Genomic DNA, 26,657 nt, shown 5'->3' on the forward strand with positions numbered 1-26,657 from the left:
ACAATTTTGATGGATTCAGTCAATGATTATGCCAGGCAATAGGCTAGGCGCGAGAAGGAAGATAAAACCCCAAACAACATCGTTGTTGGGTGTAAAACTCACGACACTTACCAAAGAGGAAATCCTGGATAATCATAAGTCTGTTCTATGTTCCTTTGGAATTTCAACCCAAAATGAAGAACTGGATGTTCCATCACTGTATTGGATACCTAAACTACATAAGTGTCCTTACAAACAATGGTATATCGCTGGGTCTAACTCTTCCAAGTGCTCCACAAAAACTCTTTCTAAATTATTAACATCTATTTTATCAGCAATCAATGCCGGGCTGCAAAGTTATTGTCAAACTGCCTATTCTAGATGTGGCGTGAATCAGATGTGGATACTTAAAAAAATCCTAAGATCTTTTTGAGTACATACAATTTAACTCTCTTTCATCTTGCATTAGTATTAAAACATTTGACTTTATACACTTTACACAAGTATCCCACATTCCAAAGACAAATTAAAAGAGTTGGTATTTCTTTGTTCCATAAAAAGGAAATGCCAACGTAGATACACGTATCTTGTCTTATAAGAGATGTATCCTACTATGTAAAGGATCACTCTTATTTAAACAAAAAATTCTCTGAATCTGACATTATTAAGATGCTTGATTTTTTGATTGGCAACATATGTGTTACGTTCGGAGGACGTATTTTCTATGTTGTGTCATGTGTACTATTGTTTGTCTGTTTGTCTTTTTCATTTTTAGTCATGGCGTTGTCAGTTTATTATCGATTTATGAGTTTGGTATCTTTCGTCCCTCTTTTTCCGACAGACTGATGACATTTCAATTGGAACCAATTGTGCCCCTCTTCTTGCCGACTTGTTTCTTTATTTTTGTTAGGCTGACTTCATACAGGAACTTCTTAGGAAGAAAGATAAGAAGTTGGCAATATCCTTTAACTTTACTTTCCGCTATATAGATGATGTTCTGTCACTAAATAATTCAAAATTTGGTGACTATGTTGAACGCATCTATCCAATCAAACTAGGGATAAAGGATACAACAGATACAGTTAAGTCAGTCTCATATCTCGACTTACATCTAGAAATTGACAATGAGGGTCGGTTAAAAAAAAACTTTACGACAAAAGAAATGATTTTAGCTTTCCATTTCTAAGTAGCAAAATTCAAACAGCACCTACATACGGGTATATATCTCCAAATTGATACAATATTCCCTATCATGATTTTCTTGATAGAGGGTTGCTGCTCACAAGGAACTAAGAGTTCCAAATGGTGAAGTTGAAATCATCCCTTAGTAAATTTTACGGACGCCATCACGAGTTGGTTTACCGTTATGGAATAACTGTTTTACAGATGATATCTGATATGTTCATTACTTCTTAACTACAATTCCCTTCCCTTTCATGAAAATTACACTATTTACCGGATTTGTTATAACATGAGCAACACGACGGGTGCCACATGTGGAGCAAGATCTGCTTACCCTTCCGAAGCACCTGATATCACCTCTAGTTTTTGGTGGGGTTCGTGTTACTTATTCTCAAGTTTTATATGTTGTGTCATGTGTACTATTGTTTGTCTGTTTGTCTTTTTTTTATTTTTAGCCATGGTCTTGTAAGTTTATTTTCGATATATGAGTTTGACTATCCCTCTGGTATCTTTCGTCCCTTTTTTGTGTTATTGATCTTTGACAAGTTTGGTATGATTGTCTTTCATTTTTGATAGTGGGATTTGTCTATAAGCCTTTTTATAATTCTTTGATACATGTGACTTTGGCATTAATTAATTCTGAATAGACAAATGACTTTTATTTCACAGACACAATATTGCATAATTTTACTGCATAGAATGTACTGTTGATACATACACACTTTCCTTCACATACTGCACATATATACATGTCATATTATAACACTTTCATATTCAGACTTTCTACACATAAACAGTAATACAAAAAAGTGCAAAAGTACATTAAAAATAAATATAATATTTTACATATATGTACACTAATACCAATACATTTTGCCTTTTGAAAAGCAGGAGGAGCTATTATTATTGTGTATGCAGACTGGTACCTATTATTTTACATGACCTATAAAAATGTCTTAGTCATTTTAAGCAATGTTTGTGTACGATTTTGACCTGAAGTGTAGTTATTTGTATGAAATAAATGATTGATATTAAACATAATACACTTGAAAGAATTAAAAATAAAATATGATCATAACTTTTTTTTTCATATATCATTCCAATTCACTTAAATACACTTTATTAACACTTGTAAAATATTTTACAGCAGTCTTAATACTACCGGTACAACAAGCTCAAAATGTTGAAATGCTAAATTAAGAGTACTCAATCATATCCTCCATAGAAAAAAATACATCTGCTATGGAAATGCATCATATGTATTTTTTTCATACATCATTCCAATTCACTTAAATTATAGTTTTTAAACATTTGTCAAATATTTTACAGCAGTCTTCATACTGCAACAAGCTCAAAATGTTGAAATGCTAGATTAAAATTACTAAGTCATATCCTCCATAGAAAAAATACATCTGCTATTGACATGCATCATATGTAGATTTATCTTCACTTTGGTTTACTGCACTTGCACAAAATATCCATATTTACCAATGAACATCGTTGTCATATAAATATAATATATACATCACAGGTTGTACACAACCACACATTATATGTATCTGGACTGATGCTTTGTTTACAGTTTCAAATTCATGATTTACCTTTTTAAAAGACATATAAAAACACAATTAATAAGTTTGAGAAATCATGAGATTTTTTCTGTATTTCAGTCTTAAGTCAAGGATCAATGAATTCCATAAGACACTTAAATAGTGAAAAAGTTAAAATTGACCAGTAAAGTGTCCAGTTTGTCATTCACTCTTGAACGTCATTAAAATTGTACTGCTTTTTCATACATCCAATGAGATAAACATTGACCTAATATTATAATATTTTAATACTGCAGTTAAAAATAGCTTTAAATATAGTTTCAAAAAATGTTACACCATTTTTTTCTTTCTTAATGAACCCAACCCAAAATTGTTAAAAAAAGTGATGCCACATGAAATTAACATTACACGACATCAATTTATTACTATATTTGGCAGATAAAGAAAACAGGAAGTGTTCTAGGTTCAGTGTAAAACAGAATAATCAGGTTGTCAATTATCTGTATATAATCAATTCATATAAGATTTAGAAAAAGGAAAAAAAGAAATAACTCTCACTAAGCTATCAGTGTAAGATGAATGTTCATGTCTACATTTTTCCAAGGAAATATACGATAACGGATAAATGAATAATGAAAAAAATACAATGCAATATAATACTTAAAAAATGGCACAAAGATAAAATTCTTTCTCTGTAATAACAGAAAAGTTTTATTCTCATAATTCAGCAAAACTAAGTATTCAATCTAAGAAGGCATACCATAAAAATTTTCAATGTCTAGCTCAATCCTGAAAATTTTCTTTAATTGATGTATAGACTTTGTGTAATATAACATACAATAAAGTTAACAGCTGTCAAAAAGCTATTTAATACAATTAAAACAAATGAATACACAACAATAATGTCAACCTTATTAAATATCACAAATAAACTTAAACAACATGTACACACAATAATATATCACAAATAGGCACTATCAAATATAACTTGTAATTACATTACAGTTTCTTCTATTTCCCCTAAATATTTCTTCTAATATCAACATGTAGATCAGTGAGCCATTGCTCACCAACATTACCTCACTATAAGTATTCGGTAAAGAGGAGGTTGATCAGTGATGAATGTGAAAGGGTATTACACAGTCAAGCCTGCTTACACGAAGCTTGATATCAAGTTTCAAGAAGCTTTGGTTTGCAATTCCTGAAAAATGTAACAAAGATTTCCTACATAGCCATTATGTTACAGATTATCTAGGTATTTAAGTAAACAGGAATCTGATGAGCGTTGAATCTTTAAATGCATCACAAAGTAAATCATGCTCAAAGGAGTTTGATGTAAAAAATCAGGAAGCTGCTTTGAAAAATGTGACTGTAATTTCAATGTACATGAACATTATGTATAACGATAATTATTCAGTAAGAAGAAGTTGATGAGTGATTCATCTTAAAAATGCATACCACAGTAAATCAGGATCACAAGTAGCTTGATATAAAAAAAATCTTATTTGCAGTTTCCTAGAGCTTTTGGGGATGGACGGACAGACAGAAAAACAGTCACTGACAGATGGACATCAACAACATCAACCATTCAGAGAGGGGAAATAACAACAGTGGTTAAAGTGTATTCTGCATCTTAAGTAGATAAGGGACTAAAACTTATCGGAAACATCCTGTAATTTAACACCTTCAAAGGTCAATAATTAAGAATCCCAACAAAAATCAAATCTGAATTTTCCCTTGACATGTAAAATCACATAGAACTCATATTAATTTTTTGGTTCTTTGCATGAATGACCCTTATCAATTCCATCCTTAAAAAGCATTTGTTTGTTAAACCGTTTCTTTTCAGTTAAGTTCCATATTCAATGGACATTTTCTTGTTTTCATGAAATACCAAGTGTAAAAATTCAATGTGAATTTCAATTACCCTAAAATATTTTGATAAGAGGAATATTCAAAATGTGACGCATATGTTTGCATTACTCATCATTCATGTACTGCATACCAAAATAATAATTTTTGGGAAAATAAAATCATTTTTTACAAAAACAGATTAGTTGCATAAAAAATTGCTGAGGAAAGAATACAACAATCATGACACTTTTATGTACCAGTTAAATTCCCATTAATCTACAAAAAAGACTTGATTATCTATAATGCATATATCTATATAAAAACATTGTTGATAAGAAATTACAAAAAATGTTGTTAACTATCATAATATTTTTTTATGTAATAAACAGTAAAACACATAAATATTTGCATTACAAGAAATAAAACAAAGATTTATGGTCTTTTTAAAATAATCTAATAAGATTTTTTCTGATAAAATACATAATGATCAAAGTGTACAACATCTTATGTGAAAGACTATTGAGATGATGAACCAATGTAATCTTATTTTAAATAAACTGGGTATAATGCATAGACTGTGTAACAAACATATTGCTAAATACTTCCATAATCGATTGTATAACTTTAAATCTCAACAGAGGGCATTACACCTTTCTTAACAGATGAAAATATATCTCGTTAAAAATTGATAAAACTGTTATTCAAAATGAAAAAAAAAAGGTTTCTGGACATCAATAATTTTACAATAGTTATGATCATTACCACTTGCATAAATCATCTTCTGTTCAGAGTTCGGTTTTAAACATGTACTAATCATTAATCTGTATTATTTAAACTATAAATTTAATTCTTAATACAAAAGTAGAATACTCTAATTAATGAGCTCAATAAAAGCTTGCTCTTGTTAAAATACTAAAATAAACAAATAAATTCTACAATCATGAATTATTTCTTGATAATGTTGAGGAATGGCACAATGGAAGTATGATGACCTTGACATGGTTATTCATAGGGTCGTGACATAAGGTCATTGCCATATCCTGAAGGATTTCCATACATTTGTTGATTACCATAATTTGCCTGACTTCCATTTTTATATACCAAAGGTTTTTGAGAAGCTGATATCGCATCTTCTGGTCTCTTTCTTCGAAAAAATCCACACTGAAAATAAAGAACATATTCTTGATCTAATTTCTGACATAATGTTGTCTGTTTTTGGGTTTTTTGTCATTTTGTTACTGTCTCATTGATGTTTACTCCACATCTCAATTTATTCAACTGAATATCTTCCTACATTAGGCAAAATAACAATGTAACTGAAAATACTTGTTAAAAGTATGACATGCTTAACATATCCCACTGGTTAATCAAAGTATCAGACAACAACAAAAAGGTGTATGGCTGATCTTGAAAATGCTCATACTTTACCACTTATCATTTAGCATATTAATCTATTGTAATAAAAATTCATAATATCTAATAAAATTTGAAGATTTAGCTAACAAGGTCCTTATATTTGTATAAAATAACATTTGTTAAAAGTGGAAAGTTGTTTTAACGTTAATTAAGCTACAATTAAAAATTGCTTTCTAGTCCCTCTCTGTGTTTACCTGTAGAGAACTTTGGTTCATTTCCCAATCAATCTATCATGAAGGGAAGGTAAATAAAATCGACTTTCAATCATAGTCGTTTTCAAAAATGATGAACGGTTCTTTATATTGGTATGTAATCATTTTAAACGTTTCAAATTTATGAAATTATATTCGTACATCAATGTTTTTGATACACCAATAACAAAAACTGAAATATTTTGCATTGATACATTTTGTAACTATTCAAATTTATATCAGAAACCTAAACTTAATTATAAAATAATGAGCCTGGTAAAGGGAGACAATACTCGCATAACTTTTTCGAATAGGCACATAATACAACGGAATGTCACTCTTGCATACAAATGGCACATCAATATAATTAATTAACTGTGCAATCGCGCTCCACCTTCAATGATGATTCTAAATTATAAATATAACCAAAAGTTGTTAATCTATAGATAGTAAAGACTAATGAAATCTAACCCACTGTTAAAATATTTCTTTGCATTTTTTTAAAACTTCCTCAGTAAAATGCTTGAGCCACTTGACTTTCATAGCTCATAATTAACGTTTTTACACAATATTTAAATAAAGTAGCTAAAGATTATTCGCTTCTCAAAGTGTAAGACGCAATAAAAATCGTATGCTTGCACCATCTTACCCAAAAACAGATTTAATTAAGTTCTGAACATTTCGACATTTCTTCGTTAAAACCGGTTTTAAACAAATCACAAGTACGTGTTAAGATCCGACTAAATACCCATATCCCGATATCGTCAGGTTAATTTGCTATATCATTGATAAGATTTTCAATAAATATGAAGTCATTTTGCTCAGCAGTACTAGAGAAAGGTGTGATGAAAAATTTCAAGATTATTTAACATATTGAAAAAAAATATCAAAGTATCAGCACACAGGAAGTGGCTGTTTGGTAGATCTGAAAAGTGCTCACACATTATAACCAATTATTGTCAAGCTTCTGACCAAAATAAAATTATTCTATTCAGTAATATAGGAGATGAGTGTGATGTAAATAATAATTGGCCTAATGGACAGACTGATCATTGGACACAGATGGATGAGGTGAATACAATATAGCCCCCCTTTTAGAAAAGATATATATAACTAATAAAAGGCATTACTTTGCTTAGAGAAAAACAGACAAGTTTGTTATCAAAGCAGTACATAATATGTATTAAACTCTAGTGTCAATTACTTTAAACTAAATAAACCCTACATTTCATTGCAATTTGCCCACAGAAAATTCTAATGACTGTCAGATAAATTTGTTGAAGGGCAATACTATATGGTGGAGTTACTATTTGAAATTGATAATAAGCATCTACAAGTTAAAGTTTAATGAGCAGTTTAGTTAGAAAGTGAAAACTATAACCATATCAGAATCAATACTATTAAATCCTAATGTCATTGAATTCCTATCTAAATGAAATTATCCAATATTGAATCATGATTGGTTGTTGTTGGCAAATATGTCATGCATATTCAGAACTAAAACTTGATACAATATGAAAGAAAATAATAAAATTGTGTCTGCTACTTACCCACCACAGAAGCAGTATTAAAAGCAATAATAATAGTAAACCCCCAGCTATGGCAACTCCTATAATCCAGGGTTCTACACTCTTAGGAGGCGGAGCTAATCTACCTGCATTTACATATGTCACAACCTTTAATAGAAATAAAACATGTTTGTCATTAAAATATGCTTTCTATTTAAGACTATTAAACCCACAACTCTCAAGGTGGTTGATTTTAAACAAAACTAAATTCAACTCCAACATGTCTGTACATTTGTAGGTCAACAACCTTTATTCTTTGGTTCTCTATATGCTTGTTTTCCGTATTGCAACTGTATTGCAAGTGAGAGGTTCAGATAGCTTTAAAACCAGGTTTAATCTACCATATTCTACATAAGAAAATGCCTGTACCAAGTCAGGAATATGACTGTTGTTGTCCTTTTATTTGATGTGTTTGAGCTTTTGATTTTGCCATTTGATTAGGGACTTTCCATTTGAATTTTTCTCTGAGTTCAGTATTTTTTTGATTTTACTTTTTTCTGATGTCTAGTTATGATTGTTCAATTCATTCATAACTTGCCATGTCTTGAGATGTTCGGAATTTTCTATTAAATATGAGTGCCTACTGAACTCTGATCATTATACTTTAGAAAGTTATTTTCGATTGTTGTTAGGCTGCTGTCTTATTATCCTGCTTCACTCCATGCTTTGATACAAGTTAACATTTCTATTCTTTAACTCACCTCTTGTTTTACAACTCTAAATGTTTCTGATGTAGTAGGTAAATCGTATGGCATCTCTTTCACCTGGGCTACTGCTTGTGACACTAAGTGAAATGGTTCTTTGCTCAATCCCCTCTGTAACAAGAATAGAGATAAGTGGCCAATAGATAATAAAAAAGGTGAATTTAAATGGCATTAAAAAAATTTCAAGCTTGCCAGAATGACAATGGGAGATGGTACAGTACTAATTTATCTTGTAACCTTATAAATGCTCATATTATCAAATAACTCTTCGTGTGGTTGTAGCAGAGTGCATTGTAGACATAAAACACACATTTCTAGCATTTACAGTCAAACGTGATTACATTTTTACCCACTGGTCAGTTCAATTTGAATTTTTATCTTCAGCCGTAAAAATTGTTTGAATGAAAGAGTCAGTTCAAGAAGTCTTTACTATAAGACAAGAGTATGCCTGTGGCAAGTTTGGTTTAAACTCCTGATTTTTTTTTTTAATAATTGATAGAATTAAGATCGAATATTCCTCTGAAAAAGGTTTTATTCAAGAATGCTTTGAAAAAATAAATCTTAAACAGCAGTTTAGGATGACCATATTTTTTTCTTTCATCAAATGAACATAATTTGTATGAGCTATGTACCTTTACTAGTGTATCTGTCCATATTCTAGCAGTAACTTTAATGAGTGCAGTCTGTGTATCTTCCATGTACCTCAGGTTACAAACAATTTTTGTACACCACTGTCTTGTACACGTCTACAACATTTTATTATCATTTAATATTGCAACTTTTTTGTCTTTTTTAGTTATTATCACTGATATATATGTATGTGTACATTGAATTTGCCAATTCTTGACTCTCACTGGACCTGTATTCCAATTCAGAAAGAGAGAAAGCAAGAACAAATATACCACAATATTTTAGTGCTGTATATATTTTTTGTATTCTTTTAGATTGTAAATGTCCACGAACTATCCAGCTAGAAAATACAAATTTTGTCCAAAAGAAGTTCTCTTTTTTGCAAAAATCAATTAGCTAGAGTCACCATGGCTGGCATGTATGCCTTACCAGTATTGGTAGCTATAGTGAAAATAAATTATAATTCAGATCAGCACTCAAAGTCATAAAACTTATGTACTTGGAGTACAAAATTGTGCTTGAAACACCAAATTCATTATCCTGATTGTGTTTGGATACGATAATAGTACTTAAAATTGTATGACCCCAGCCCTGAGATGAGTTGTTGTTGAGGTTTGAGTTTGAAAGATCATTGATAATCTGTTAATCTTTGTTTTCCTAGACAACATCAATGACGTAAGCTTATGACATCATATTGTTCTCTCATTCTCAGTCAAATGGGGGCTTGATATAAAAAATTGTCAAAAAAAAATAAAGGAAAACTTTAGAAAATACTGGTAGTGATAAACAAGAAGGTTTCCATTGTACAAGGATGCCCCACTTGCACTATCATTTGTTATGTTTAGTGGACCTTGAAATTTGAATTTTAATTTCACCAAAAACTTAAAGCTGAAGCAGGACAGACGGAGGAACAGACCGAAAAACATAATGCCCATAGGTGAGGCATAAAAGTATTTTTCTTACTAAGTTAATTGTAATATTTATATACTAGTTATATAAGCTGTTATCACATATCAAATAACACAGCATGTGAGCATATGAGTTCTTTGATACTAAAGTCCTTACAATTCTTCTTGTGTTATCACTCCTTGTTGCTCTTTTTGTCCTATAAGCTCCAGAGTTTTCATCCTCTCTTCCCTTTATTAAAAGCTGAAATATAATCAATATCATTTGTGAATCCTATTGCACAGTGCATGTCAGTTATCTTTCCTTTTCAAAAATATTTGACTTATGTTTTTATTTTCTAGAATAATAAGTGAGATGTCAACAACATTGTAAAACCATACTGAAAACAATAGTGCAAACTATAAAAATGACTGTTGCATCTAAATAATGATTGGTTGGAGAGTTGTCTCATTGGCATGCATACCACATCTTCTTATATCTATCAAAAGATTCACATTTATTTTTAAATGAGTATGTGTAATGCAGTATTATTCAGCCAAAGATAATATAACATTCATTAATAAAATAAATTTGACATGATGCCTGGGCATGATGTCATAATTGTTCAATAAGGTTTTGATTAAATATTTCAAAAGTCTGCATTTACAATATAACAAAAGAATATCAATAAAGGTTTTTCAATGTTGGTTTTGTAGTTCTTCACATACGATAATATTCTTTAAGGGTATTTGTTTGTTTTTAGTTTTTACTGAAGTGTTGCTCTTGTAAACAGGACTATACATTCTGAATACATACTATTGAGTTCAATCAGATTAAAACACAAATCCTGTGTTCAATCTTTGCTTACAAGGATATGACAGCACTTTCTTTTAATTTCTGTTCTGGTAATAATTACACAAGCCAATGAAATTTCAGCCTTCATAATTTTTGAAGGTGTGAATTAATCTGACGAAACCAAAGTCTCCTGAAAGGTCTTTTGAATAAAAAGTAGATTGTAGCTTTTTAAGATCATTTAACTTAGGATTTATATTTTAATCTGGCAGTATAGAGTTATACTTACTGTACTGTTGGCAGGTGTATAAATTTCTTCGGTACATACTCCCTCTGTTCCACTGACTGTTGGAACAGTGGTAAGATACAGAAGATTATTTCCTAAATCATCAAAACTAGGCCAGTAAATATGTACCAAGGATGCCTTTATGTCACTGTAACCTAAATTTGTTAACTAAAAATGGAATAAAAAAACATTAATAAAAAGTATAAAGTATTCATGGCATAAGCTGTAATAAGTCTTTGCACAATCTTTCAGTACAGATGAGTACTCCAAGATCCGTACTTATGATTTTTAAGTTATGAGAATATCTGTTTTTGTTCTTAATAATGATTAGGTAATTCAAGCCTGATTTTAAGTTCTTTCTCCTGTTGTATTGTTACTAGGTAAAAGGGTGGTTTGAGCACTTACACATATGTTAAACCACACCACATTCTGTATATATATGCCTATCCCAAGCTCTGATATTGTAATCCAGTGGTTGTTGTTGGTTGCTGTATTAGTTTTCTGGTTCATTTCTCTTTTGAATTGTTTCCCATTTTGCCATACTGAGGCATATTATAGATTACTTTATGCATATTATAGGGTTTGGCTATTTGTTGGAGGCCATTGACATACCGGTATGTAGTTGTTCATATTTTGTCCTTTTGGCATTAAAAACAGACTTCTGAGGGTTCATCACAAGTTGATCTCAAGATTATAATAAGGCATTTACATAATTCTTACTGAAAAATATACCAAGCATCATAAGATATCCTAAATATTGAGCCTTACTAAATAGAAAGATTAATGTACAGCATATGACTTACTTTATATTCATGGACCACAGTAGGACCAAACCCAGTGTCTTTAAACTTCTCCACGCTATCATCACTGTAGACCACTTGTTCTTTATTTCCAGCTGTCTCTCTAAATTAACAAGTAAAGAGTTCTTTATAAAACTAATTCTATATGTATGTGAAATATCTAGAGGCACAACATTCATATTACAAACTGAGAAGAGCCAGCATATTCAGGTTAAAACAGTTTTGTTGTAAACTGTGTACAGAAATGTAAATATCAAAAGCATATAAAAAGGAAGGGAAGAATGTACTGCATTGATAGCTACTTGTTGATTACTTCTAACTATTTTCAAAATTATGCTTAATTTTTGTGCTATTTAAACTGACTTGTTGGTTCTGTCACTTTGGAGTTTTTCTATATTAAGGTAAAAAAAATACAAAGATTTTTTTACTTCCAATCTCCAACCTTTAAAATGCTGTTACTTTCTTAAGACTACATATAAATTAATAAAAGAGGTATATGTAGATAGATAAAAGATTAATCTTTTACATGAATGCAATATTTTTGTTATACAATCATTATGTAATCAATTATTATTCAATTATTGGCCAAATCTTGGTCAGTTCACTTGAACAAATTTCGCTCTTTCATCTCTATAACGATACAGGAAATTTCAATGAAATCTTGATCAACACAGCAGGAGCTACAAAAGGGTGTCTCAAATTATCTCTATGTATTCCATTCTCTCATAAATCTCTAATTAGTGTAAACATCCTTACCACATAAAAGAAAATAATATTTGATAAGGTGTAAAATTTGATCTATACATTCTATCAAAAATCTGAGACACGCTTTTGTAGATAATGGCTCTGGGAACAACATATAATAAAATCAACCCTCTCGGGATATCCATAAAGAAACTAATTTCAATCAAAAATGGAAATTTCTTGTAAAATTTTGTAACATTATAATTGATTACATAATTGTTGTATGATACTAACATTGCACATGTTGCATTAATTTGAAAGAGTAATCTGTTAGCTATCCATAAATACCACTTTAATAAATTTCCAAGCAGTATAAAGGAAGTTACAGCATTTTAAAACTGGAGATTTGGAGGTATAAAATCTTTGTATTGTGCTACCCTTGTAAAAACTCTCTATAAAAATTTCAAAATGTATAGCTCATATATATTCTACCTTTGAAACCTGATGATATTGATATGTATTTACTATACTTGTTAAAAATTAAAAATGATATTGTAGTCACCAGGGTTAAGTGGTAATATCTGCTTCTCTAATATTTTAATGTAAAATGGTGAGAGCCACACTGTTAAGGAATGAATATGACACAAAATGTCAAGAAAGAAATTTAATCAATAAGTTTTTTACAAAATGTATCATACTGATTCATGAATTTATGTGTTGTTCAGTCACTCATTGAATATGTTTTTACCTTTGAGTTATTGGATTAGCTATTCTATATATTCAAATGTTGATAGAAAATACTATACACAACTTAGCTCTCTATTGTAGAAGTTTGACTTACCCAATCATAGTTAGGTTAGAAGACTGTTGTAGCAGTATATTAATGTCATATTGATTATCTGTCAGATTCAATTTATTCTCTGGATTAGTACTAAAAAAAAGATGTATATTTCTGAAGGCTAAATCTTCAATGAAGTCACATGAAGAAAAACTTGTAAGAAAGTCAATAAACACAGAAATAAACAGGAATATGCTACACACTTATATTTCTATAGAGTGCATGTAATTGTATGCTTCTACATAAGAAAAAGCATGTTCCAAGTCAGGAATATGACAGTTGTTATCTATTGATTTGATGTGTTTGAGCTTTTGATTGTTCCATGTGATTAGGGACTTTCCTTTTTGAATTTTCGTATAAGTTCAGTATTTTTGTGATTTTACTTTTTAAATGTAAGCATACATTACTCCCACAGATCAAATTTTCAAATTACACATTTTGACGCCAGATAATACAATTTTTTCTACAAAAGATACCAACTTTGTACTTATTTATCATCACTGGTTTTCTGGTGCAATCATTATTTTCTTTTTTTCCCCCAATAACAGTTCATTAATATGAAGCAATGAAATAAGAAGTGCAAAAGTACAACAAGTGTGTAAGATTCTGTGCATGTTTTTACAAAATTCAGGAGCAGTTGGACAATAGAACCAACAAATGGACAGACTCCTCTATCATTTTATACAGCTCACTTAAGTAATCAAAGGGTATTATAGTAAAACGTTTAAGTCTTTAAAAAAATGTACTAAACATACAGATTGAAGGCTTAGTATTAGATTACAAATGATTCAGGTCTATGTCTTTTCTAACATGGATATTGCTTTCAAAACAGTATCCTAAATAGCAACTTTTTTTTTCTTCTTACTAAACACACATGACACATTGCACTATATTTAATGACCATAGTGTGATAATTCCTTACAACTTTTTTAAAAATAGTTATAAAATAAAAAGTTACCTGTTTATTCTGAACGAAAATACTAAGTCTTTAGATAAACCATCTACTTTGGTTGGGTAAACCCTCATAGTAAAATTAGTCTGAAACATAGAAAATATTTATCAGAGTCTAAATAAACATAACCAATTATCATTTGTCTATATGTCATAAAAAAATGTTGATAGATTTACAACTAACTTTAAGAGATCACTTAAATGAAATAAATGCTTGTTTTTGTAATTTCATTGGGGTGTACAAGTGTTGACCGAAACACATTTTGTATGACTAGCAGAAGCACTTCATTCTATAAATGTGTGCATCAACACTTTTAAAACCCTATCAAACTGCTGAAAGAGTGAAATATTAATTTCTAAAAATTTCATTTTTATGCTGAGACAATAAAAAAGTTTTATCATGTTTTTCTTTTATTTTCCTGTGCATTTTTTTTTTTTTTTTTGTGGAAGCACATGTCATTACAAATGTAAAATTTCATTTTGATATGATTAATTTTTTGAATGACGTGTAATTGTTGTCTGCCAATCAAACTAAAGAATTCTAGTGATGTGATGTTAGTATTAAAATGCAAAAGTTCTAGTAATTTCTTAGGATAACTACCTTTCTATTTGCTTGGAATGGATTACCAATAGAACAGTTGACCAAATTATATGATGCATTATTTCTTCCTAACCATTCACAGATTGGAGCATTCTGAAATAAAATACATTCAACTATTTATGTCCAAGGTGGATTTATGTCACAAAATTTATTTGTTTAAAGAGTGATGAGTTATGAAATAGAACAAAATACATTGCCTCAGACAATTCTAACAACTCAGCGCGCCTCAAAATTTAAATTTGAAAATTAAACTGTCTCCAGTGGATAACTAACGTACCATACTCAATGCAGTGCTAGAATCTATATTTAAATGTCAGGTTGGACCAAGACCAAGACTTTTTTTTATAATAACCTTAAAATCTACTTACCTCCTGGTTCCTTATTCCGCCATACTCTACACCTTTAGGTAGATCTATATAAAGGTAAGTCTCGTACGCATCCTCTCCTCTATTGGCAATATTAACGATGATATCTATGCTGTTTGCATTGCCCATTATTACACGGTTTGTTAATCTAAAACAATTAAATAAATTAGTATGAGTGCAAATAAGACCACTCTCCATCCAAGTAATAATGTATAAAAAGTAAATAGTTATAGGTCAAAGTAAGGCCTTCAACATGAAGACCTGGCTCACACTGAACAGCAAGCTATAAAGGATCCCAAAATGACTAGTAAAAGATCATACAACAGAAAAAACAATGGTCTAATCTATATGAACCGAAAAAGGAGAAACATGCATTTGCATATAAATAGATATATATTGATGTAGACAACTACAATTTGTTTTAAATCTCCTCAGCCCAAGAACTATAATGGCATAACAAATAAGGAAGAGGTTCTCTGATGTAATAATAAGGAACAGAACAAAATTTGATATGAACTTTTTTGTATGCTGGTTCATATTCTGGACGCCAATCTTCGCTCCTTTCTTACATAATTCACTAACAAAACAATTATGAAGCTTAGAAATGGAAAATTACTAAATACTAAACTTGTTCAAAGGGTATCCACACGTCTCAATCTTCAAAATCGGTTATCTAAAAATTCTACCATCGCTAACATTTTTAACAATAAAAATCGTGGTTACCCTTCTATCGATAAGTGTCATGCCAAAAAATGACTTACATGTCCCCGTCTTTCCACCAACAATACGGTAAGGTCCACGCTTAATGGTCGCACATTTTCTTTAAATTTTGAAAGTGATATAACTTGAAGAACAAACAGTATTATTTATTTACTCACATGAAACAAACCGGGGTGTGGTATTCAGTACGTAGGAGAAACTGGACGATATTTATCTAAACGCACTCAAGAACATCTATCGTTTTAAAAGACCCAATAAATTCAAAAGTATCATTTACCAACACCTTAAGAAGCACAACCATCCTTTTAAATATTTAGCAGTTCAACCTTTAGAAGTAGTAAATAAGCAGCCTGGTGAATCGCATTCAAAGTTTGTACGATCACGGAAAATAATTGAATTAAATTGGATTAAAAAATTACAGACAGTTTACCCTCTCGGTCTAAATGATAATATCATGGGAATTGGTAATATATCTAGAACCAATTCCGTTAACATTTTGGATATAGTTTCTAAAACTGTTCGTAAAAAACGTTCTCACGGTCGTAGAACAAATCGCAATCAAAGAAAATTTCGGGCCAATCATACCAATATTTCGGACCTAATTTCTATTTCAAAAAACAACGGCAGACATTATCTGTTAACAAAACTCTGTTCGTTACCGGTTAATAAGTTAAATGAAATTTTGGAGGATTGCAACACAATTTCATATAGCAGTCCTAAGTATGAAATTGTTCAAATTATTATGGCATTTGTTATTCTAAATTATTTCCCAAAATTGATCGCCCTGAAGATCATAAAAAACATTTTATTAAAATTAAGTATGTCAATAAAGGCTTTGATTTTGTAAATATTGCCGGTATATTTAACGACCATTCTGTTAAAGAACAAATTCCTGGATATTTTGACAATACTGAGCTACCTCTTATTTGTTATATTTACAAGAAATCTACCCGGAAATTTGTGTTTAACTATAGTCAATTGTGTAAAGATGTTAATATCAGTCAAAATACACCTACTTCATGTAATTGCAGTAATTCCGAATATATTTATGGACCCATTTCCCATGTTATAACAGGAGATCTTAATATCGTTTAAGACCGAGAGTTAAAATCATTCCTCAGTAAAGGACCTAAATATCGTCCCCCGTCAATTATTAATTGGAATGAGTGTCGTAATATCATCCACGACTCACTCCATACTTACTGTATGAAATGGATAAAACGGGAAAAAGCTGACAAAAAATCTTTGGACTCTTTTTTTAATTCAGTAATGAAGATAGTTGATATACGTATTCAACATTTTAAAGAACATTTTACTATAAACAATAACAACAATAAACCTATTTCTCGTATCAAACATAAACTAAAAGAACTAGCCAAGGAATTTGTTTTTGTCCCGGCAGATAAAGCTGCTAATAATATTATTATTGTTTGACGTAAATTTTACATTGAGGTTCTGAAAAAGGAAATCACCAATTCACCAACATTCCAACTTACTCCATTTTCAGAAAACGAAATCTGTAACAAACATAAACTTTTAGGCACCGCTTTACAAGCAGAGCCAAATAGAATGAAAGTCCCAACTATGTATTGGCTTCCGAAGCTACACAAAACCTTACAAATATAGAATTATTTCGTCTTCAAGCCATTGTTCAACTACTAAATTGTCTATTCTTCTTACCAGCACACTTGGTACAATTAAAAACCTGATAATAAATTGTTCAAATAAGGCCTTCGAAAATAGTGGAATAAATTACTTTTGGAGTGTCAAGAACTCGTTGGAAGTACTTGATAAATTGCATGCTTATATTGGTGATTTTGAATCTGTTCAGAGTTTTGATTTTTCTACCCTGTATACCACATTGCCTCACATTCTCATTAAGAAAAAATTCACACACCTAATTAAATGGGCATTCAAAAAATCAGAATGTGAATATATATGTTCAAACTCTTTTAGGTCATTTTTTAGTAGCAATAAACAAAAAAACTATGTTAATTGGACATGCTTTGATACTATATATGCCCTTGAATTTTTACTAGATAACATTTTTGTTCGCTTTGGGGATTCCGTATATCGTCAGATTATCGGAATTCCAATGGGGACTAACTGTGCACCACTTATTGCAGACCTGTTTTTGTATTGTTATGAGTTACAATTTATGACAAAAATAAGCAAAGACCCATCGAAACAACATCTGATAAACAAATTTAATAATACTTTTAGATATTTGGATGATATTTTGGCTCTCAATAATGACGACTTCAGTATGTATATTAATGAAATTTATCCTGTTGAACTTAGTTTAAATAAAGCTAATACTAACAATGACCACTGCCCTTTTCTCGATCTTGATATCTATATCACTAATGGAAAGCTGAATACTAAAATTTATGATAAAAGGGATGATTTTTCATTTCCTATCGTTAATTATCCGTTTTTAGATGGTGACGTTCCCTTGTCACCATCTTACAGTGTTTATATATCTCAACTTGTACGATTCGCTCGTGTATGTAACAATGTTTAAGATTTTAACGAGAGAAATTTATGTATTACTGAAAAATTATTACACCAGGGTTTTCGATATCACAAACTAGTCAAAACATTTACTAAATTTTATCATCGGTATAAAGACATCATTCGTAAATATAGCTCAACATGCATACTTCTAATACGTTCAGGTATTTCACATCCAATTTTTTATGGTAATATTCTTTATAAAGCACAAAGGTGTCAGTATTCACCTCAGAAACTTACAAAACCTTTGAATAGACTTATTAAGAAGGGATATAATTACGATACTGTTGTCAAGTCATTAAAGATTGCATATTTTGGCGTTAATATTGAGTCACTGATAAGGTCTTTGCATCGGAACTAAACACATTTATTCTAAAAACAGTTGTTGGCATGACACGGGTTATGTTCTTCTCATATATGTTATGATGGTATGATACTAAACCCCTAACGGGAAGGATTGTGCCTGATGTTCATATGATGAAATCATAATCTTTCAGTCAGTTTAGTTGAAGTCTGGAGCTGGCATGTCAGTTAACTGCTAGTAGTCTGTTGTTATTTATGTATTATTGTCATTTTGTTTATTTTCTTTGGTTACATCTTCTGACATCAGACTCGGATTTCTCTTGAACTGAATTTTAATGTGCGTATTGTTATGCGTTTACTTTACTACATTGGTTAGAGGTATAGGGGGAGGGTTGAGATCTCACAAACATGTTTAACCCCGCCGCATTTTTGCGCCTGTCCCAAGTCAGGAGCCTCTGGCCTTTGTTAGTCTTGTATTATTTTAATTTTAGTTTCTTGTGTACAATTTGGAAATTAGTATGACGTTCATTATCACTGGACTAGTATATATTTGTTTAGGGGCCAGCTGAAGGACGCCTCCGGGTGCGGGAATTTCTCGCTACATTGAAGACCTGTTGGTGACCCTCTGCTGTTGTTTTTTATTTGGGCGGGTTGTTGTCTCTTTGACACATTCCCCATTTCCATTCTCAATTTTATTTTGCATTTTATAAAATATTTTCAAACTTTGTCTTATCTATGTCAACCAATTCAAAGAGATATTAGAATTACTGTGAAATCATAATTTTTCATAAGATACCAATTTTCATGGATTTCGTGGTACACGTAAACAACGATAATTAAATTTTCAAAGAATGACAAATTTTCGATAGCCATGTGTGCAGGTTTCCACAAAACCACAAAACAAAATACCCACGAACATGCACATTTTCCTGAATCCATTAAAATTGGTACCCCTGAAAATAAATGAATCCACAGTGTTTAAAAAAGAAATGTATGCTTCGTCGGTGAAATTGTACTTTATGCTAAGGTAGCAACTACTATAAGCAAGTTGACCTTAATTGGTATGGTTTTTCTGTTTTTTAACTTTCAATTTATTGGGTTGCCAAATATTATATAATTTTTAGCATTGCAAACTGTTGGTCTTGACCATATGACATGTGTTAAAGGTAGTTCTTGAAACATGCATAATGCACAATATGTTAATTTTCTGTTATTCCTGACGGTACAAGGACTATAACCAAATATAAGTGTCAGGTCAGTATTGGCAGCCTTGGAAACACAGATACATTTACTAATGACTACAGTTAGCATACAGTGTATAATTATGGATCATTATCCCTATAACTTTTCACTGTAATATATGCAGTGGCGGATCCAGAACTTTTCATAAGGGGGCCCTCTGACTGACCTAAGGGGGGCCTGCTTCAGTCATGCTTCAATGATTCCCTATATAATAAACCAAATTTTTCCCAAGAAAAGGCCCCCCCCCCCCTTGATCCGCCTATGATATGAGATATTGTATAACAATCACAAAGACTTACGAGTATGGTAATACTGAGAGATCAGGAATACACACTTCATCTGGACCACAATTTTTCAAAATATTGGCCTGAAATATATTAAAGATACAAATATTAATTCATTTTCAAAATACAGCACTTTATATATAACCTGTAATCAAATAGAAGTCTTACTTAAGTTAGAAAAATAGTTAGAAGATAACATGTTTCTGCTTAAAAAATAACACTTTTACATCATCTTATCAGTCAAAGCATAAATTGCCAAGATTTCTGATTGTTACCAACCTACACTATTCTGGCAATTTTACTGGTTGATAACCAACCTACACTAATCTGGCAATTTTACTGGTTGTTACCAACCTACACTAATCTGGCAATTTTACTGGTTGTTACCAACCTACACTAATCTGGCAATTTAACTTCCTTGTGCTTCTGATTTTAATATGGATGCATTTAGGATCAATGTTAATATCTATGATATACACTTTTAATGAACTAGCAAGCCAGTACTTCCATCCCACCTAAATTTGCCTATTTCTCCAAGTTGTTTTTTTTCCGTTTTTACCTCTTGAGGCTGTTCCAAAGAGCAGTAAATTTGTCAAATAAAATTAAGAATGTAAATGGGAAATGTGTCAAAGAGACAACAACCCGACCAAATAAAAAACAACAGCAGAGGGTCATCACCAGGTCTTCAATGTAGCGAGAAATTCCCGCACCCGGAGGTGTCCTTCAGCTGGCCCCTAAACAAATATATACTAGACGAGTGATAATGAACGCCATACTAATTTCCAAATTGTACACAAGAAACTAAAATTAAAATAATACAAGAAGTACAAAAAGTTTACTTTTGAATACTTATATAGAAGTGAATACTTCTATCACTGGTAGAAAAAAATAGTCATAAACGAGTTCATCCTTCATACCTAATCACTATTCCCTCATGAATTGACTATGGTCAGTTTCAGTCATAATATATAAGCCAATATTCAAAACTATAACCCGATTTATATTGTCAAACCTGTATTAACATGATTAAGGAGTCATTCTTGGGAAGTTTCAAAGGCAACTTCTCAAGAGAGTTGACCTTTAAGTGAGGTTTCCACCAAAAAATTCTGATTGCACCATAGCCAATATTATAAAATTACTCAGCCTTCAGTCTTGAGTAGGAATAAAACCTTTATCTAAAATACCTCAGCATTCTCTAGACTAGGAGTTAATATAGTTATAAATACCTCAGCTTTAACTAGGGTAGGAGTGTACTGGTCTAATACAGGTTCTAGATTGAAATCTAAAGCTTGCCTCTTTTTCCTTCCACCTAAAACATCATTTATATCATCTTTGGCTAACTTAAAATTAAAATTCACTTGGATTGGTGTCAGCTTGTCTCTGATTGAGTTCGCCTAAAATATAATATGGTTGTTTAATATCTTCCTATGTTTAAATGTGGGTAACGGAAAGCATGCTTCTTTACAGGTGATGAAGGGTCTGCTTTGTAAAGATTGTCATTTATGTGAAGAAAAAAATTGTCATTTATTTGATTTATTTAGCTTGTTTTTTTAAACAATATAAAATTCCAACAAAACTGCATGCATAAAGTACTTGCATAATCCCTTTTTCCCTCTGTTTAAAAAATTAACAGATTAAAATTCAGTTGCAAGTAGCATAAGTGCAAGTTATGCAGAGGTTAAACATTCAAATATGTAACCAGGTGCTCCGCAGGGCGCAGCTTTATACGACCGCAGAGGTCGAACCCTGAACAGTTGGGGCAAGTATGGACAAAACATTCAAGCGTGATACAGCTCTGAATTTGGATTGTGATCAAATTTTTGACATTACATGGTTTTTTTTACACAAAACAAATGTCAAGATTTTACAAATCAATTAAAGATTTCTTCTTATTTAAATCTAAAATTAAATAGTTGACACAGCATAGGTTTCTGACACAGAATGAATGTGGTCTAATGAACTTAAAAGTTTTTTTTTGCCTTTGAGCAATTCACTATGCTGTTGAATATTAATCCTCTCAAAAAAATGTTTGAAGAAATTTTCTTTTTATTTATGAAATCTGAAATGAGAAAAATTTAACCCACCCCCTTTTTTTTCACATCCCCGTTTCCCTTTTTCCAAAACTGATATCAATTCAAATTTCTAATGGAGTTTGCAACAATAACTACTCTTTTAAATACATCATAAAATATTAAAATGTAAAATAAAGTGCTTGTTATCACTGAATGGTAAAGATTGGTTGGTAGTAAAAGTGAATATACATTGTTTATTGTATAAAACAATAAAAAAAACTTCATCAGCAACATTTTATATTGGCAAATTTCCAATGAAGTTATTTACATAAAGTTATTGGCAAATAAAAATAGAAAATGACATCATAGTCATGTCTGGCAAATTTCCAACATACATTATCTAAAACATTTTAGATAAGATAAGGAAAAAAAGCTTCATCAGCAACATTTTATATTGGCAAATTTCCAATGAAGTTATTTACATAAAGTTATTGGCAAATAAAAATAGAAAATGACATCATAGTCATGTCTGGCAAATTTCCAACATATATTATCAACTACTATTCTATACAAAGAAAGATAACTCAAATTGAAAATTAATTGCTATTGCACAATATTGTGCAATTAGATATTTCTTGCTATTGTGCAATACTGTGCAATTGAAAATTTTTTGCTATTGCACAATACTTGATATGGAATCCTGATTTGGACCAACTTGAAAACTGGGCCCATAATCAAAAATCAAAGTACATATTTAGATAAAGCATATCAAATAAGCCCAAGAATTTAATTTCTGTTAAAATCAAACTTAGTTTAATTTGGACCCTTTGGACCTTAATGTAGACCAATTTGAAAACTGGACTAAAAATTAAGAATCTACATACACAGTTAGATTTGGCATATCAAAGAACCCATTTATTCAATTTTTGAAGAAATCAAACAAAGTTTAATTTTGGACCCCCATTTGGACCAACTTGAAAACTAGGCCAATAATTAAAAATCTAAGTACATTTTTAAATTCAGCATATCAAAGAACCCCAAGGATTCAATTTTTATTAAAATCAAACTAAGTTTAATTTTGGACCCTTTGGACCTTAATGTAGACCAATTTGAAAACGGGACCAAAAATTAAGCATCTACATACATAGTTAGATTCGGCATATCAAAGAACCCCAATTATTCAATTTTTGATGAAATCACACAAAGTTCAATTTTGGACCCTTTGGGCCCCTTATTCCTAAACTGTTAGGACCAAAACTCCCAAAATCAAACCCAACCTTCCTTTTATGGTCATAAACCTTGTGTTTAAATTTCATAGATTTCTATTTACTTATACTAAAGTTATGGTGCAAAAACCAAAAATAATGCTTAATAGGGCCCCTTTTTGGCCCCTTATTCATAAACTGTTGTGACCTCAACTCCAAAAATCAATCCCAACCTTCCTTTTGTGGTCATAAACCTTGTGCTAAAATTTCATTGATTTCTATTTACTTATACTAAAGTTATTGTGCGAAAACCAAGAATAATGCTTATTTGGGCCCTTTTTTGGCCCTTAATTCCTAAACTGTTGGAACCAAAACCCCCAAAATCAATCCCAACCTTCCTTTTGTGGTCATAAACCTTGTGTCAAAATTTCATAGATTTCTATTCACTTAAACTAAAGTTATAGTGCGAAAACCAAGAAAATGCTTATTTGGGCCCTTTTTGGCCCCTAATTCCTAAAATGTTGGGACCAAAACTCCCAAAATCAATACCAACCTTCCTTTTGTGGTGATAAACCTTGTGTTAAAATTTCATAGATTTCCATTCACTTTTACTAAAGTTAGAGTGCGAAAACTAAAAGTATTCGGACGCCGGACGACGACGACGACGACGACGACGACGACGACGACGCCGACGCCAACGTGATAGCAATATACGACGAAAAATTTTTCAAATTTTGCGGTCGTATAAAAACAAAACAAAATTCAATTAACCAATGAAACATTTTGTAATTCAATTCCTCTAGATGCATGCCCTTTACCAATTACAAGACAAAACAGCTACTTACATTTTTTATATAGACAAAAGAATTGTAACAAAATGTTTTATTTCTTTCTAATTCTTTATCCAGTAGCATTTCCTCTGACAACTGGGAGGCTAAGAGAAAAACTCTTTTGTTGGTTTTCTTCAGAGAATCAAACTCCCACGAAAGGTCAAACATAAGTCGTTCAGAAACACCAAGGCCATTATACTTCACACATGTTCCAACATTGAAGCTAAGATAAAAATACAATTAAAACCAATTACAGTGGTTTAACACTATACAAAGTGAATTCATAAATATAAGACTTGTTTTATTGTTTTTATTTCCACACCCCCTGCTAAGAAAAAAGGGGGGTATTGTTTATTTCCTGCGTGTATCTTTCCCTTCGTTTTCTTTATTGAAGTGTACATGGTTTGCCCACTAACTTCTATTAATGTTTTCAAGATGGAAACTTTGAGTTTTTCAGAATACATGTATTTGTGTTTATATCTTATCAACTTTAATTTTTTCGAATTAAATAATACTTTTTGAAATTCATTGCTTTTTGTGCATTAAAAATTGAGCATATAACCTACTCTTAAGATTGTTTTATTCCTGCAGGTTAATTGCTTGTACACATATTTAAGATATATATTGTTGAGATAAAGATTTCCACAGAATCACAAGTTGTATCTATCTTCCACTGCGATACTTTTAACATGATTTATTATGACAAATATTTTCAACAATTTACTACCAACCAGTGAACCACTGTATGTGTGATAAAAGTTTAAACACATCTTTTTACAGACACAATCATTCTCAGTAAGTGTTTCAACACCTTTGTGTGTGTAAAAACCTCCCTAGTTATTAATAAAGGAATAATATGACTAACCACAGAACTTTCGCCTGACTCCATGTAACTGGGCAAGTCTTTTGTTGTTCCAAATCAATTGTTTGGGGTTGTAGTTGTACACTGGCAGCAACTCTCACAATGGGTCTTGCCCTTCAAAATTCATATTCAGATTATATAACAAATTATGATATGATTATATATACATATATATGTTTTCATAAGATCAGAATGATAAATAAGTGACTAACTAGGGACTAACTTTCACTTGTATTAGTCATTTCTAACAGTGCCTCTGATCAGCTCATTAAGGTCTTTCCTCTACGCGAGGAAAGACCTTATTGTTTTTCTCATGTTGTTTTTTTTTTTCTTCATTTTTTTTTTTCATCCAGCATTTGTTTGACATAGCCTCCCCTCGTTTCTATTGGAGTTATCAAGACCAAATATGGACCATCGGTAGACCTCATCATGAAGTATTACCCGATGAGGCTGTGTAGGATTTCATCTTCCATTTTAGAAGTTATCTCCCTTTTATTGTTTTTTTTTCGACATGGCCCCCCTCGTTGTTTTTAAAGATATCATGACCTTATCTGGACAATAGGTAGATATCATCATGATGTATTACCATATGAGGCTGCTAAGGATTTCATCATTCCCTATGAGAGTTATGTCCCCTTGAAGCAATTTCTTTCTTTTACATTTTTCTCAAAAAGTATTCAAGATAGAATGGATTTGAAAACGGCAACATGTACAAGACAAGATGGCAATGTTAATAAACATATAAAATCATTTTGTTGTTAACCCTTATAAGGATTTATTTCCCTTGAAAAAATATGCAGAATTTTTAAAAAATTGTATCTGGAGAACCGGAAGTCGTAAAGGCTTGGAACTTACACCAATAATCTTAAGTTCATGTGACCTTTAATTTGCAACCAAGGTCAAATGTCACCAAGTGCAAAAAAATATTACGCTGCTATTTCAAGCTTGCATATTAAGAAAACGATAACAGTTTGCTGCATACTTACAGCGTATAAAATGTTCCTCTCGATGAGCTCTACATTTTATACACTGAGCTCAAAAGTGTCCGACTGTCTGTTGGGATGATTCTTAAAAGTATAGTATTGTGTGTATATCTTTTTAAAGGTAACAGATATCAACCTATTATAAACTGCAAAGATGATCAGTAATTCAAGACCTTCAATTTGAGGTCAATGTCAGGTCATGATGAAAGTTCACCTTGACCTTCACATTATACTATGACCTTGACCTTGTGATATTTAAATGGTCAAGTGATCCTGAGTTGAATGGTGATAGTCCCATGTCTCTACGACTTCCGGTTCTCAAGTTTGGTATTGCATCATATATTTGATGATTAATTGTGACCTTGGTGAACTTTGAAATTGTCCGAATTTTTTTTTTTATAATGTTGTCCTTTAACTGTAGATCAT

General features: G+C 31.2%; 1 protein-coding gene across 3 annotated transcripts in view; it reads right to left on the minus strand.

Annotated features, from left to right (window-relative positions):
- Positions 1 to 1,805: 1,805 nt before the first annotated feature.
- LOC143064822 (integrin alpha-8-like) overlaps positions 1,806 to 26,657 on the minus strand; it is a 70,795-nt gene continuing 45,943 nt past the window's right edge. For all 3 annotated transcript variants that reach the window (XM_076237947.1, XM_076237948.1, XM_076237949.1), the window contains 15 exons: positions 25,252 to 25,362; positions 24,402 to 24,609; positions 21,566 to 21,733; positions 20,355 to 20,422; positions 15,280 to 15,424; positions 14,912 to 15,004; positions 14,318 to 14,397; positions 13,363 to 13,452; positions 11,841 to 11,940; positions 11,041 to 11,205; positions 10,140 to 10,223; positions 9,077 to 9,190; positions 8,442 to 8,555; positions 7,723 to 7,848; positions 1,806 to 5,726 (listed from right to left, as the gene is read on the minus strand). In XM_076237947.1, the coding sequence (XP_076094062.1) occupies positions 5,568 to 5,726; positions 7,723 to 7,848; positions 8,442 to 8,555; positions 9,077 to 9,190; positions 10,140 to 10,223; positions 11,041 to 11,205; positions 11,841 to 11,940; positions 13,363 to 13,452; positions 14,318 to 14,397; positions 14,912 to 15,004; positions 15,280 to 15,424; positions 20,355 to 20,422; positions 21,566 to 21,733; positions 24,402 to 24,609; positions 25,252 to 25,362 (1,825 nt within the window). In that variant the 3' untranslated portion in view covers positions 1,806 to 5,567. The remainder of the gene's footprint in view (positions 5,727 to 7,722; positions 7,849 to 8,441; positions 8,556 to 9,076; positions 9,191 to 10,139; positions 10,224 to 11,040; positions 11,206 to 11,840; positions 11,941 to 13,362; positions 13,453 to 14,317; positions 14,398 to 14,911; positions 15,005 to 15,279; positions 15,425 to 20,354; positions 20,423 to 21,565; positions 21,734 to 24,401; positions 24,610 to 25,251; positions 25,363 to 26,657) is intronic.

Source organism: Mytilus galloprovincialis, chromosome 2, assembly GCF_965363235.1.
Source record: "Mytilus galloprovincialis chromosome 2, xbMytGall1.hap1.1, whole genome shotgun sequence".
Classification (NCBI taxonomy): domain Eukaryota; kingdom Metazoa; phylum Mollusca; class Bivalvia; order Mytilida; family Mytilidae; genus Mytilus; species Mytilus galloprovincialis.